The sequence below is a fragment of the Sciurus carolinensis genome, chromosome 14 (genome assembly GCF_902686445.1).
Source record: "Sciurus carolinensis chromosome 14, mSciCar1.2, whole genome shotgun sequence".
NCBI classification, from domain to species: Eukaryota; Metazoa; Chordata; class Mammalia; order Rodentia; family Sciuridae; genus Sciurus; species Sciurus carolinensis.
In genome coordinates this window covers 22,131,625-22,147,292 of record NC_062226.1, presented here as the reverse complement: position 1 = coordinate 22,147,292, position 15,668 = coordinate 22,131,625, and the positions used below count along the sequence as shown (strand labels likewise).

General features: G+C 39.9%; 1 protein-coding gene across 1 annotated transcript in view; it reads right to left on the bottom strand.

The window, feature by feature from the left end:
- Nucleotides 1-2,451: 2,451 nt before the first annotated feature.
- The window catches only part of Ptgr1 (prostaglandin reductase 1), a 28,989-nt gene continuing 15,772 nt past the window's right edge, over nucleotides 2,452-15,668 (bottom strand). The window contains exons 7-10 of the mRNA XM_047525863.1: nucleotides 13,834-13,989; nucleotides 11,103-11,211; nucleotides 7,945-8,063; nucleotides 2,452-3,523 (exon numbers count right to left, since the gene is read on the bottom strand). Of these exons, the coding sequence (XP_047381819.1) occupies nucleotides 3,413-3,523; nucleotides 7,945-8,063; nucleotides 11,103-11,211; nucleotides 13,834-13,989 (495 nt within the window). The 3' untranslated portion in view covers nucleotides 2,452-3,412. The remainder of the gene's footprint in view (nucleotides 3,524-7,944; nucleotides 8,064-11,102; nucleotides 11,212-13,833; nucleotides 13,990-15,668) is intronic.

Genomic DNA, 15,668 nt, shown 5'->3' with positions numbered 1-15,668 from the left:
ATTCTTCCTGCATGCAGTACATACTTTCCTCAAGGAGACAATCCAAAGTCTGATGAGATCAGTGTTTCCAACTCAGAATCCAGAGTCTGAATTAGAGGCTTTTGAGTTTCACGTAGGTTTTGCTGTTGGAACCCTTAACGTCAGTGGCTGTTAATTTTTCTTAATGTAATTTCTCCAGCAGGATGTATATTTTTGTCCATAGAAATGTCTTCTAATAAATCAGGGCATATAAGCCTGGCTACTGTTATTCTGGAGTAGACAGAAGCAAGCTGTGTGGCAGGTGGGAAGTTGGGAGTTCCTTTCTTGTTATAGAGGCTTCCCCTTCATGTGTTTTTTGCCTCATATCTCATTTCTGCAGATCTGGGGTATCCAAATTAATAGATTTTCAAGTTATGTTTGGTGAAATATAATACTTGGGAGGATTATCACCTGACCAAATAAGGTCAAGAGCTCAAATTTCTCTTTTTGCATATTTTGAAGCACTATCTTTTTAGCCTCTGATTTCTTTCCCATTTCAAGAGAACCTGAAGTCTCCACATCCTAAATCCTCAGATTTCATCAGGAACACATCAGAAGACAGTATGCCTATTTTGGAACTCGAATTTCCCATGATTTTGTCTAGTGGGAATTTGAATTTTTTTGGCATGACCTCATCATTCCTTGAATACTTCCTTGTTTTCTGGTGTAAGATGTTCCAGGCTCATCTTGGTGATTTTTTTTTTTTTTTAATACATGGGATTGATCCCAGGGCCTTAGCATGATAGGCAGGTGCCTTCCTACTGAGCTCCACTCCAGCCATCCTGTACCTTCCCTCCCCAGCCCTAGGTTAAGCCACTTCTCCAAGGAGCTTTAGTTCCTTTTTGTAGAAAATGGTATGTAAAAGCCATATTCTGAGGTTTTGGTGTTTTTATCACTATTGGGATGTCACTACTAAATCCACTTAGTGGACAGAATTAGGGAATCTATGTATGCATACATAATTTTGTATGCAGTATGTGTGTATATAGTACATACAACTTACAACCATATTTTGTCTCATGCATTGAAATTCATGAGTTCACACTAATACTTCCAATTCTGATCAAACACTACAAGGTCCTTTCCATGTTTGTAACCCTATTCTGGCATACACTGGCTTCCATTGTCTTTATTTCCTTGCTCAAACCTTCAACATGTTGGTCTTCTGTCACCACCCTTCCATCTCTCATGCAAATACTCCCTCATTCCACTCAAGCTCTGACATCCTGCACCTGGCCACCACTCTTGCTTCCCCTTGAGGATGTTCTTTCCCTGTGTGGGGACCCATTGCCACACAGAAGCTCCTCTTGGGCTCTGACCCCAATGCCAGGCTATCCCATGCATGAGCACCTCTTCAGCCTACTTGGGATTCACCTGCCTATACTGGGTCACTCACTCCCATGTGGATACCATCCTTCCCTCATTTGGGATCACATGCCCCAGGCCGGCCCCCCGCTCCATGCCCACATCCATCTTACTCAACCTGAGCTCTTACAGCCCTTGTGGGGCTGTTGCCATGCATGATGTTCTTGCTCTGCTTGCACTTGGAGTCCTCACACCAGGCAGCCCTCCTGTTCAAATGCCTTCCTCACCCTGTTTGAGCCCTTGACATGGTTCATGGGACCATGACACTGATGAACTCTTCACTCCTTTTGGACTTTTTTTTTTTTTTTGGTACTGGGTATTGAACCCAAGGGCCCTTAATCACTGAGCCACATTTTGAGACAGAGTTTGGCTAAGCTGCTGAGGCTGGCTTTCACCTTGCTATCCTCTGCCTCAGCTTCCTTAGTCACTGGGACACAGGCATGTGCTACTGCCTCTGGCTCCTCTGGACTTTGATGCATGAAGTTGGGGAGCCCTACTGTGACTCAAGCTATATTCATTTTGTTTGGGTTTCAAATCCCCCACCAGTCTACAACACACCACCCAATACTTCCCACTCCCTTTCTGCTCCTGGTGTACACACACACACACACACACACACACACACACACACAAAACATTGGGCTTTGACTTTCCATGTCAGGCAGCCAGGCTTCATGCATGAGCTCATCCTGCTCTGGGTCATGGAGTTTCCCCCTCCAAACCCCAAAAGGCAGTTACCTTGTTCAGTCCTGCTGATAACTTTAGGATTGAACAGATTGGTGAAAGGAGCACACAAAAAAGCAGGGAGTTTTATTTTTTAATTTTATTTTTGAGTAAATTGTAAGGCTCAGATTTTAAAAAGTACAGAATGTTATACAGTGCATTTTTTGTCCTATCCCTCTTTTCCACACTCAGTTTTCTTCCTTGAAAACAGATGACTATTAGTAGTTTATCTTTCCAGAGTTTTCATAGTTTTTGCCTCATTGTTTCTTTGTACTACAATTTTCTTTTACTTCTCCTCTTGATGATGACAGAATTGATCAACAAATTGACATCTTTCTGACACTGAATCTTCCTGTCCAAAAGCATGTTACTTTTTCCATATGTTCAAATCTTTTGTGTTCTTCAGTAATTTTTAAAGGTTTTTTTTTTTTTCATATAAATCTTGAAAAATTGTAAAGATATATAAATATTCCTAGGTGTTATCTTTTTTACACCTGTTGTGAATGAACAGATTGCCTTTCTTGGTTCATATTAGATTTTCCTAGACAGTGCCAATGTGGGCTGGCCCTGAGACCCCTGGATTCTGCATGATTACTACTTCTTATTATAATCAATAGGGTTAAGGATCTTATTACTTCAGTTTCACCAATTTCTGGAAGGAAGTAACAATCCTCAATTTAAAAATGAAGAATGAGAAGCCTAAAGCCACAGAGGTAATAAACTCTTAGACTCTGCTTTGGTTTGGATGACTGGCACTATTGGGAGTGGAATCTTTAAGAGATGGGACCTAGTGGGAGGAAATTAGGTCATTGGGAGCATGCATCTGAAGAGGATATTGGGCCCAGGTTCCTTTCTGTCCTTTTTGTTTCCTGACTGCCATAAGGTGAGCAGCTTCTCCCAACCCTGCTTCCATTATGATGGACTGCCTCACCAGTTAGGCCCAAAGAAGTGGGGCCAATAGAACATGGATTGAAACCTCCAAAACAGTCAAAATAAACCTTTCCTTCTTTCAAGGTGATTATTCAGACATTTTGTCACAGTAATGGAAAGCTAACACACAGACTTCAAAGTCATCATTTTCTGCCATAACCCAGGAGGAGCAGTAGTAGGTAGGAAGGTGATTGGTTATTCTTAACTATGAAAATTTCATTCTCTGTCATTAACTACAAACCACTTAAATGCATTTTATTAGGTAGGTCAAACTCATCACAGTTAGATAATTAAGGCAGTATATGTTTTTACTAAATGGTGAAAAACTAAGTAATCATCTAAATTGTCCAGTGGTGGTTCATGTGTCATTTTCCTCTCATGCTTTCACTATGGCTTTCCCCAAATTCTCTCCTTTCAGCATTCCCATAAATGCAGACGGCATGTTTTCAAATCCTTCAATAACGTATTCATGATACTGGATTTTACCCTGTATCAAAACAACAAATATAATAGGTTGGCTTCTGATGCCAAATGATACTCTCATCCCCACAATAACTTTATCAAGTATATCATGGGGACCTTGCAAACATGAAATGGAGACCCTGTTTTCTGTGAACTTAAAGTCAATTTGGGAGCAAGAGCCACTTACCTGGTATACACAACAGGTTACAAAGGACACAAAAGAAGCATTTAATAGCATCATCAGTGTAACAAGAGGAGAAAAGTCACAGACAGTATTAAGCAATCTCTAAGTAGATCATACAGAAAAGTTAATTATGTAATGATCTCAGAAGAGGAGGAAGTAGATGGAGAAAGGAGCCAGGTACTACTGTCTTAGTCACCTCCAGTGGCCAGAGGATGCGGATTCAACCCTCCTTTGGCCTTTGCAGAGGTGGGGCATAAACACCTCAGCAGTCTTAATTATTTGTCTCCTCTTCAAGCCCAGGCTTATCCAATTTGTGTTAACATTTATTTAGGAGGTTTAGTAAAGGAGGTTTTTCATTTCTTTTTCTACTACAAGGCCCAAAGTCTACTAAGTAGAACTAATTTATATTTTCGAGATTTTTAGAAAGGGGTCTTAGGTAGAGACCCGAGTTACCTGATATCATTTCCCCCTAATGTATTGTATTGATGACTAGGCACCCTTATGAATTTGTGGACAAAATTATTTGCTTTAAGTCACTAAGAAAGTAAGGAAGCTAGATTATTTTATTGGTTCTTTTTAGTTATATATATCATTAGGGCTTCATTTTGACATAATTGTAAAAGCATAGAATATAATTTGCTCTAATTCAGTCCCAGGTACTTCCCTTTTCTCTCTCCTTCTCCCTTCCCTTGTGAATATACATAATGGTGAGATTGTGATATATTCACATATGCACATAGGAAAACTAGGTCAGATTTATTCCACTGTTGGGAAGCTGGAATTTGAACCCTTGACTTGAAAGCCCTTGCTCATTCCTGCTCTTAAAGAGGCAGAGAAACTGGCTAGGATGGAAAGCTAGAATCTAGTTTAAAGATTAAAAATAGAGAATGAATACTGTTATGGACTCATGGACTGAGTTGTGCCCCCTACTCCCAATTCTCTGTTGAAGTCCTAACCCCCAATACCTAAGAACGTGACTGTATTTGAAAACAGGGCCTTTAAAGGAGTAATTAAGATACACTGAGGTCATACGGGTAGGCCCTAATCCAATAGGACTGGTGTCATAAGACATTAGGACATACACATACACACAGAGTGTGAGGATGCAAGGAGAGGCCTCCGAAGAAACAACCTTGCTGACACATTGGTCTCGGACTTCCAGCCCCAGGACTGTGAGAAAATACATTTTTGCTGTTTAAGCCACTCATTCTGTGGTATTTTGTTACGGTAGTCCTAGAAAATTAATACAAACACTGATGTAAGATGTTAATAATAGGGGAAATTATGGTATAGGATTCAGGGCATATGGGAGCTCTCTGTACTATCTTCCTATTATTTTCTTCAAATTTAAAACTGTTCTAAAACAAAAAGTAGATTTAAAAAAATAGAAGATGGGGGGAGGATTAGGCAGAAACTAAGTCAACTCATTAAATAGCTTAAAATGCAACTGTCATCAGCTTCGCTTTGTTAGAAGGAAGCATCAGGGACACCAGCACAATGGTTTCTTGTTGTCAGCTGTGATCACAGAGGAGCTAGATTCAATTTCACCAACTAGGATAAAGAGGCTGCATGCTGAGAACTTGCAATGATTCAGCTCCTCCCTGCTCTCTGGAGAGAACCCAGCCCAGCACTCCAGGTGTGAGGCTGGGAAGATCGCCAAGCTCCAGTGGCTGCCAGAGGAGCTATCTATTTCTTTGAACCAGGAAATGATCTTAGGCCAGGAATTAGGAAGCATTATATCACTTTTCCTCTCTAACCCTAGAATAACCCTAGAATAATGCACCTTGGTCCTTCGGATTTCTGTTGACTCAAACTCCAAATGGTAAGGTGGGAAAATGGTCACTGGCACAAGACAAAGGGAATGGCTTCTTCCTCTGGATCAAAAGGCGTGGCTGTAAGAAGGCTTTTTCCAATCCAGGACCTGGAGAGCCGTGGCCCATTGATGTGCCCCTCCAACAACTATTCATTCAAACAACTGTGTCTAGTGCCTGCATTCATTTCCTGTTAGTGCCCACATTGACTCAGACGCTGTTCTGGGTGCTGGGGACACACCACAAGGCAAAATGTGTGAACAGTGCCCCTCCTCATGCAGGCTATAGTCTCATGGAAGGGAGATGGGCAATACATATAAATCGGCAGGTGAATTATAGTATTTACTAAACCTTAGTAATTTCTGTGGATGAAAAGATAAGGAGGATCAGAAAAAAAAGGAGGTTGGAACATAAGGTCATTTTAACACATATTCACTGAGATAAAATTAACAAATAGTGAAATGTGCAGATGTTAACTTGAACTTAGCTGTGTTTTATAAATGTACATTCACAACTCGAACATTTCCATTGTCCAGGAAAGTTCCTTTGTGTTCCCTTTTGTTAATTTCCATTACCATGGGCAATGATGGTTCTGATTTTTATCACTTAATGTTCATATAAAGGAGATAATACAGTGTTTCGTGTCAGATTTTACTGTTCAACATGTTTTTGAGATTCAATCAAGTTATTGCATGTATCAGTAGTCTGTTCTTTTTATGAAAGAACAGTGTTGCACTGTATGTATTTATTACAATTTGTTTTATCTGTTCTACTGTTGATAGTCCTTTGGATTATTTCTAGTCTTCAGCTTTTTCATTATAGCTGCTATTATCATTTTTAACCCCCCAAGAAAATGATCTTTTAAAAGTTGGTTCATTCATTCTAATGTTCTATAGCATACTATGGTTCCCTACAATTAATTGTGTATTTCAAAATAGCTACCAGAAAAGATTTGGAATGTTCCAACCAAAGAAATGATAAATGTTTGATGTACTAGAGATCCCAGTTATCCCTATCTAATCATTATACACTGTATACATGTATTGAAATACTAGACTGTATCTCATAAATTGTATGTCAATTAAAACTTTCTAAAAAATTTAAAAATTGCTTCATCCACAGGGTACTGTTTAGAAAAGATATGAAGGGGAGAAAATTAAGCAAGCAGTTATGGACGGTTGATGAGGAGTTGGGAGAGCAAGCCAGGGAGTGAACACTAAGAAATGAAACCAGAGAAGCATCAGGGGCCACTGCGTACAGCCTTGTAGGTTATTATAAGCACTTTGGATTTATTCTAAGTGAAATGGGCAACTTGCAGGGTTTTGAGCATAAGAATCACAATTTGATTTATGCCTTAAAAGATTACTCTGGCTGCTGTGTTGGGAATTATCAATAGGGATGCAAAAGTGGGAGACCAGCTAGAGGCTGCTTCAAACATCCAGGTTAGACAGGGTGTATTCTGCACCAGAATGGTAGCAGAGGAAGTGGAAGAAGTGGTCAGATTCTGCACATATTTGAAGACTGAGCCACCAGAATCTACTGACAGATTAGACATGGGTATGAGAGAAAGAGAGAAATCAAAGATGATTTCAAGATTTTGGGATTGAGCCATCAGGAAGGTAGAATTGTCATAACTGAGATGGCAAAGTCTGAATATGGAGCAGGCCTAGTGGGAAAGATTCGTTTTTGACATGTTAACTTGGAGATGTGTATTGGGAATCCAGGTGCAGCTGTTGAGCAGCTGGACAAACCAGTTTGGACTTCAGGGGAGAGGTCCAGCATAGAGATAGAAATTTGGGGGCTGTCAGCATACTGATGGTATTTAAAACCATGAGCCTGGATGAGCTAATGAAGGGATAGATAGAGTGTGGGTAGGAGGGAAAGAGACCCAGTGATCATGCCCTGGACACTCTATTATTAATCTGGAGAGAAGAAGCTAGAAGAGAAATCTGAGGAAGACTAATCAGTGAGGAAAACCTAGAAATAAGGGAAGCCAGGAAAAGAAAGCAGATCAACAAGAGAGATCACTGTCAGATCCTGGCAACGCTCAGAATCAGCCACTGGATCTCCCAAGGTGAGGAACATCGATGACCTTGATGAAAGCAATTTTGGTAGAATTGTGGCCAAGCCAAAGCCTGATGTGTGGGTTCGAGTGAGAATGGAAAGAGAGGAACTGTGCGTGAGGGCAGACAACACTTGCAGGTACTTTGTTATCAAAGGGGGAATGGTGACATGGACCTATATTTGCAGGGAAATGAAATTTAAAGAGGGTTGTATCGTGTTCCTTTTCAGGTTGGGAAAAGCAAGGTTAATATTTGAAAAACAATGATCCACAAGACAGGGAGAACTGGACCGGGCAGCAGAGAGAGGGAAGAATTGCTGGACGGATGGTCCTGAGTGGCAGAAGCCAACGGGAGCCAGTGTACATGTGGAGGCTCTGGATCCCCTTACCGCAGAGGTCCATGTCATCAGGTCTCTCAGAGCCTTCTGGCGGACATCTCCTTGCCAGCGGGTGACGATGAACCCTTCCATGCGGAGCTGCTGATAGATAACAGCCTCTGGGGGTGGGCCTGAAAGAGGAGGGCACATTTGGGCAAAAGGGTCCACACGGTGCTCTTCAGGGTGAGAATACGAGAAGGACAAGTCACTGTCACTGTTCCCCCTTCCATTCTCTCCACTCTTTCTGATCCATTGAGTTGCTGACTGGTAGGCAGAATAATGGCCCCAGAGACATCCACATCCAAATCCCCAGAACCTGCGAATATATTACTTTATGTGGCAAAAAGGATTTTGTAGACATGATTACATGAAGAATCTTGAGATCAGGAGATTATTCTAGATCATACAATGGTTTCAATAAAATCACAAGTATCCTTGTGAAGGAAAGAGAGACTCTAGGAAATTAGGAAAAAATGAGTGATGATGGAAGCAGGGATGAGAGAGAGAGAGACAGAGACAGACAGAGAGTAAGGTACTGTAGATCTGGAGTTGATCAAAGTGTGTTTCTTTCTTTCTTTTGTAATAGGTATTGGACCCAGATGTACTTTACCACTGGGCTACACTCCCACTCCTTTTTATTTTTTATTTTGAGACAGGGTCTCACTGAGTTGCTTAGGGCCTCATTAAGCTGCTGAGATTGGTCTCAAACTTGCAATCCTCTTGCCTCAGCCTTCTAAGTCACTGGGATTACAGGAATGCACCACTCCATGTGGCAAGTATTTGTATTTCTAACAAATTCCTTGGAGATGGTTAGGCTGCTGGTCCTGGGTCTACACTTTGAGAACCATCAGCCTAGAAAGAGCACGGGGTCCTCCTTCAGCCTATAAAGAAGGAACTGTTTTCTGTGAGAGAAAAAATTGTAGTGGTTGCTTGGTTCATTTTCCCAGGAATCCTAAGTGTCCAGAAACTGAGAGAATGGTACCTAAGCAAAGTCTTACAAATTCCAAGAAGCCAGATAAAGATGCCTAGGGAATGTCAGAGCCAGAAAAGATGAGACAAGTGGCAGAATCTTTCCTCCACATTCTGGATATCTGGCATCACTCAAGTCTAATGTCCCCACTCACTATTTTGAAAAAAGTAGCATCAGCAGAAAAATGGAGCTTTGTTTTGAACCAACAGAAACTGATGCATGATGAGCAACACTTCCACATGCTAGACTGAATGAAAAGCAGAAAGAAATGGATTAGAGGCAGAAAGAATGCTTCTTCAGAAGACCCACATCAACTATAGTTGTTGTTGTTGTTGTTGTTGTTTTTGTTTTTTGTTTTTTAGTTAAAGATTGGAACCTCTAGTTTTAATCTGGGAAATACTGTTGCTGGCCTAGTCCATCCTGATGGGAACATTAGTTTCTTTTTTGAGATCAAAAAAAGCAAATGTGGCAGTAAGTTTTGGTGGAAATAATTACTTGCCCCTGAGCTATCCTAGTAGTGGAATATGTTGGAATTTCTGGGAATCAGACGCAAGACAGAATCTCATCTGGTTAAAATGGAATGCACAAAGTCAGCTGACATGTCCCAGATCTACCTGAGTAGCTGAACTTCCTAAGACTAATCACTAAAAAGACAAGGGCAAATTACTGTAGCTAAAATATTTGGCTAAGCCTAATTAGATGTGTCTAAGCAAAAGCATCCCGAAACTCTGCTCAGTTGGCAAGCAGATGATTTCCCACGATTCTAGCTCAGCAGCAATTAGAAAAATAAAGGTGAAAAAAAAAAAAAAAAAAAAAGTCCCTAAAAATAAAGTTGCCAAGTAAACCTGGAATTTCCTTCTTGGAGAAGGTAGTGTCTTGGATTTTTTTCACAGCCCAAGAGGGAATCTGCAAGTTGTCCCCCTCAGCCCCTTCCATTCTAAGCCACCTTCCCCATGCAGTTGTGTTGTTAGTTATAAAACTTCATTCCCATTAGTCAAGCCCATCATAGAATGAGTAAACAATTTATGGTTGCCTAGATCTTGATTATAGTCTAGAAGAGTCCTTTTTGGGGGGACTATAGTAAATCTGTAATCTTGGTAACAGCACAGAATCATTGCAGTAGAAAAGGATTTTATTGCTTGCAATATGAGGAGCTCAGAAGACTGGTCTGTTTTATGTCCGTTGCCAATAGGATTTAAGGAGTCTCTAGGTGTGTAGGCCATTCTTCCCATCTGAGATATGAGGACTGTACAAGACCTTTCATAGAACTGGGAGAAATGAATACAGTTTTCTGTTGATACTGCTTTTGAACCTCTGTGGAGTGTGGAGGGGAGGGAAGGTCAATATAAGAAAGTGGAGAGTGGAGAATGCTGGGCACAGCAGGGTAGCAAAGAAACAAAACAGAGACAGTCAAGTATTGCCACAGAAATGCCTCCATGCTGGACTGAACCCAGGGCCTTGTGCTTGTGAGATGAGCACTCTACCAACTGAGCTACATCCCCAGCCCCGCTTTCCCTTTTAGAGGGAATTGTCAGCCTGGTCAAGCCAACTGTCTTGCTGCTCTAGGAAGCACTGCCCAGGACTGAAGGACATGGCAGCCTGCCCTTCCCTTGACCCATATCAAGTCACCCTCCATCCACAGCACACCTCCACCACCTAGGGATCTCATACTCATGAAGAGCCAAAGTGTTCTAAAGTCAAATCATGGCTCTCTTTTCACAAATTGGCAGAAAGTGATGGGTAAAAAACTAGAACTTGTTATAAGTGTTTCTTCCGTGCTTTTGGATCCTGCTCTTCTTCTATATCGTAATCTAATATAAGGCAGGTGTGGTGGTGCATGCCTATAATAGCTACTCAGGAGGCTGAGGCAGGAGGAGTACAAGTTCAAGCCCAGCTGTGGTAACTTAGGAAGATCCTGTCTCAAAATAAAATATAAAAAAAGGGCTGGTGGGTGCAGGGGAAGGGTTGGAGATGTAGCTCACTGGTAAAGTGTCCCTGGGTTTAAATGCTGCAAAATAAATAAATAAAAGAAATCTAAGCTGATTTAGCACAAAATACATTATATGTCTCATTTTAATAAATGCTATGTCCTCACATTTCATCAAGAACATCAGGAATTCGTTCTAATATTTCAATAGTCACTGATTCTCCCATGTCTGTGAAGCTCCCTAAGCCTGTGATCACAGAATGAGCTTGTTACCTGGGGGAGGCAGGCCAGTCCTGTTGTATGTAGAGATGGCCCCACAGATCGCAATTCTTCCAAATGTCTTCATCTGGGGTATAACAATATTTGAAAACTCTCCACCTACCTAAACAGGGGAAACAACAACACCTTAAATAATCTATACAATGGAATTAGGAGAAATCATTAAGTCCCAACCACTATTTCATAATATTGTTTTAGCAGAAATAAAGTGGATTGAATTAGCACAACAGTGAAGAAAGCTGCAACTGAAAAAAAAAAAATTAGAAATGAACATTTCTATTTGACTCTAAGAGCATACCTTATAATCAAATAAATTTTAATGTATTAAATAAAATAAAATTTAATGATCAGTCCAATAGTCTTATTGCTCTCCAATCTAAAAGTACGGAAAAATATTCAAAGACATAGGAAAAACAAAGTTGGAGACTCACACTTTCTGATTTCAAAACTTACTACAAATCTAAATTAATCAAGATGGTGTGAAACTAGAAATAAAGATCAGTGGGACTGGATTGGGAGTCCAAAAATAAACCCTACATTTATGATGAATTGATTTCCTATACAAATGCCAAAATAATTCTACAGAGGGAAAAAGAATCCATCCTTTAGGAAAGGAATGGAATTGAACCTCTTTCTTGTACCATGCAGGAACTAACTTAAAAAATGAAATACAGGGCTGGGGCTGTAGCTCAGTGGTAGAGCACTTGCGTCCCATGTGTAAGGCACTGGCTTCAATCCTCAGCACCACATAAAAAATAATTAATGAATAAATAAAATGAAATTCATTTAAAAAAATGAAATACAGACCTGAATGTAAGAACTCAATCTATGGGACTCATAGAAGAAAACAGGAATAAATCTTGATGATGCTGAGTAAGGCAAAACCTTCCTAGACATGATACCAAAAACCCAAAGAACAACAACACAAAAATTTTTGAATTACAATTCATCAAGATTTAAAACTTTTGTGCTGTAAAGGATACTATACAGAATGTGACGACAAGTCACAGAATAGGAGAAAATATTTGCAAGCCATATACGGTTGACCCTCATTATTAGTAGATTTCATCCTATGTCCTAAAATTTGTAACTTTCAAATCAAAACTCAGAGCTTTCCCTGGTCATTTGCAGACATGCACAGAGCAGTGAAAAAGACACAGATGTCCCGGGCAGAGGCTGAACAACCAGGAATGTTCAACTCTTGCACAGAGATTCAAGGAAGAGACAGTAGGGGGCAGTGCAGTGTAGTTCAAGAAATTCTCCAGGGGTATGAATGCCAACCTCCGGGATTAGTAGGTACAACAGCCACAGGCAAGTTAACCTAACACTTTCGAACCTCATTTTCTTTTCTGTAAAGAAAATAGAAGCTATCATAAAGAGGTACTTTTAAAATTTAAGATTATAATTTATGCCAGGCGTGGTGGTGCGTGCCTGTAATCCCAGCAGCTCAGGAGGTGAGGCAGGAGGAATGAGGACTCAAAGCCAGCTTAAGCAAAAGTGAGGCGCTAAGCCACTCAGTGAGACCCTGTCTCTAAATAACATACAAAATAGGGCTGGGGGTGTGGCTTAGTGGTTAAGTGCCTCTGGGTTCAATCCTTGGTACAAAAAAAAAAAAAAATTAATGTGAGAAATGTACATATGTGTACATAGTTATTTTAGAAGCAATGGTTCAATGTGCCTGTGATTCAACAGAATATACCTACTGCGAATAAGGAAAAGTCAGCTGAATCTGATAAGGGACTTGTAACCAGATCCATAAAGAACTCTTTTAAGCCCAGAAATAACCCATCAGAAAACAGGCAAAATATTTGAAGACACATTTCTCCAAAGAAGATACACAAAGGTATATGAAAAGGTCCTCAATATCATTAGCCATAGGGGAAATGTAAATCAAAACCACAATGAAACATCACTTCAAACTCAGATGGATATAACTAGAAGATGGACCATTACAAGTTTTGTTGAGGGTATGGAGAAAATGTAGCTCTCACAGACTGCTGGTAGGGAAGTGGAAGATAGTGTAGCCACTTTGTGAAATAGTCTGGTAGTCTCTCAAAGTGTTAAACATGAAGTTAACACGTGACCTAGCAATTCTACTCATAGGCGAACACCCAAGAGAAATGAAAACATTCACACAAGAATGTGTCTATGAATGTTCACAGCAACATCATACATGATAGCCAAAAACTATAAACAAATCAGATGTGCATCAATTGCTGAATGTGGTATATCCATATAGTGAGATATTTAGCCACAAAAGGAACAAGGTACTAATAAATGCTACAATATGGATGAAGCTTGAAAACATTTTGCTAAGTGAAAGAAGCCAGTCCCAAAAGATCACTTTTTAGGGAAAACAAAGGGGTGACAGCTGACGAGTGTTTCTTATCTAAAACTGTGATAACAGTTGTACAATTTTGTGAATGTACTAGAAATGATTAATTCTATACATTTTGTGTGTGTGTGTGTGTGTGTGTGTGTGTGTGTGTGTGGTACTGGGGATTGAACAGGGGACCTCACGTGTACTAGGCCAAGTGCTCCACTACTGAGCAACCCAGCCCAAAATTTCATATTTTAAACAAATGAATTATATGATATATGAATTCTGTCTCAATAAAGATATCTTGAAAAGAGGTATTCTTTATACAGTCTAGAAGGAAACTAGTATATTCCTTTATATCGTGCTTTATTAATATATCAGATATTAAGTCCAGTTTGCACTTACATTATCAAAATAGCAATCATAACCATCAGGAGATGCTTTTTTCAAAGTTTCTTCCAAAGACTCTACTGTCTTGTAGTTAAAGGCAACATCAAATCCAACCTTTTTAAGATAGGCAATCTTTTCATCAGACCCTGCTGCTCCAACAACTTTGCAGCCCTAAATGGGGAGAGAAATAGGAACCATTCATGAGCCAAAAGCATGGACCAACTCCACATTCCTGGTCTAGTACGGTCAGGTTCCCCAAGCACACATTTCCTACATGAGGAATACGATCATGGAAAAGCAGACCTCAGGGGTGGAACTGGTCCCAGAAACAGCTTACAACTCAGCTTCAGCTTGTCTGACCTCTCAGCAGATCCTTCCTATGTTTCTTTGCTTTGCGGCCTGTTTCAACCTGTCTCTTTAACAACCTATTCATTTGACTTCCTGGGTTCTCCATTTTGAGGCTTCTCTTCCCTTGTAATGATGTATAAGCTATTTCTTGGTGCACTGGTTCTTCAACTCAGGCTCATATGATGGACAGCACTCTGGAGAGCAGTGCCCTTAGTCTTTGATTTGGTCCAAAGCACTGTACTAGATGCTGCCTAAGCACAGAGGAACTGGAGAGCATTCTGGAAAGCACTCTCAGAACGAGAGCTACAAGGTAAAGGGATCAGGTCTTTGGGAATCTAGTCCTAGCAAAATTAGAAGGCATTTTCAGATGTTATAACCAACAAATTTTAATAATACAGAATTTTTAAATTAGATTGTTGCTGGGCACAATGGCACACACCTATTAATAATCCCTGTCCCTCCCCCCAAAAATTTAAAAATAAAATTAGATTGTTGAAAACAAAATCTAAAATATGGGAGTAGAATAAAAGGGTGTAATATACTACATTAGAAGTTTCTAGACATATAGATTTGGTTTTTGTAAAGAAAAAATGCACATAGAAACTAGCCAAATATAAATAAAACAAATTTTATTTTTCTATTTATTGGTACTGGCAATTGAACCCAGGGGCCCTCTACCACTGAGTTACATCCCCAATCCTTTTTATTTTCATTTGTATATTTATATCTGTACCAGGGATTAAACCCAGGGGCACTTAACCACTGAGTCACATCCGTAGTCCTTTTTTTTATATTTTATTTAGAAACAGGGTCTCACGAAGTTGCCTAGCCTCTCAAGTTACTGGGATTACAGGTGTGTACTGCTATTCCTGGCTTATTGATACAGGGTCCTGCTAAATTGCTGAAGCTGGCCTCAAACTTACAATCTTCCTGCCTCAGCCTCCTGAGTCACTGGGATTACAGGTGGGTACCATCACACCTGGGATAAGACAGACTTTAAATAAAAGTTAAACACAAGTAGATTCTAAACAAAACTTAGATTTTTAAATAAAGGGAAGAAATAAATACAGAAACAATAATCAATAAACAAAATAAAATGGAATGACTTTGACAAAATATTCCAGCATTGTTTTGTTTTGTGATGGGGATTGAACACAGAGCCTCATGCATGTTAGGCAAGTGCTCTACCATTGAGCTATATCTCCAGCCCCAACATTCCAGTTTTGATACCTGATGAGTGCCTTAAATTTACCTGTTAATACACTGAGACTTTTAGATGGGGTAAAAAGATAAAATGCAGCTATCTGCTACTTCCATGAAATATACATAAAATGAACAGAAGAGTTGAATATAAAAGTATAAGGTTAAGGACAAATCCTACCAAACTTTTGGAATAAAAATCCCTTGGGTTTTGAATAAAACACTTGAAATTGAAGTATTGGAAATATTCCTTATTTATTTTGTAAGTCTAATAAACTAAGTCTAGCTAGACACTCTAAGTT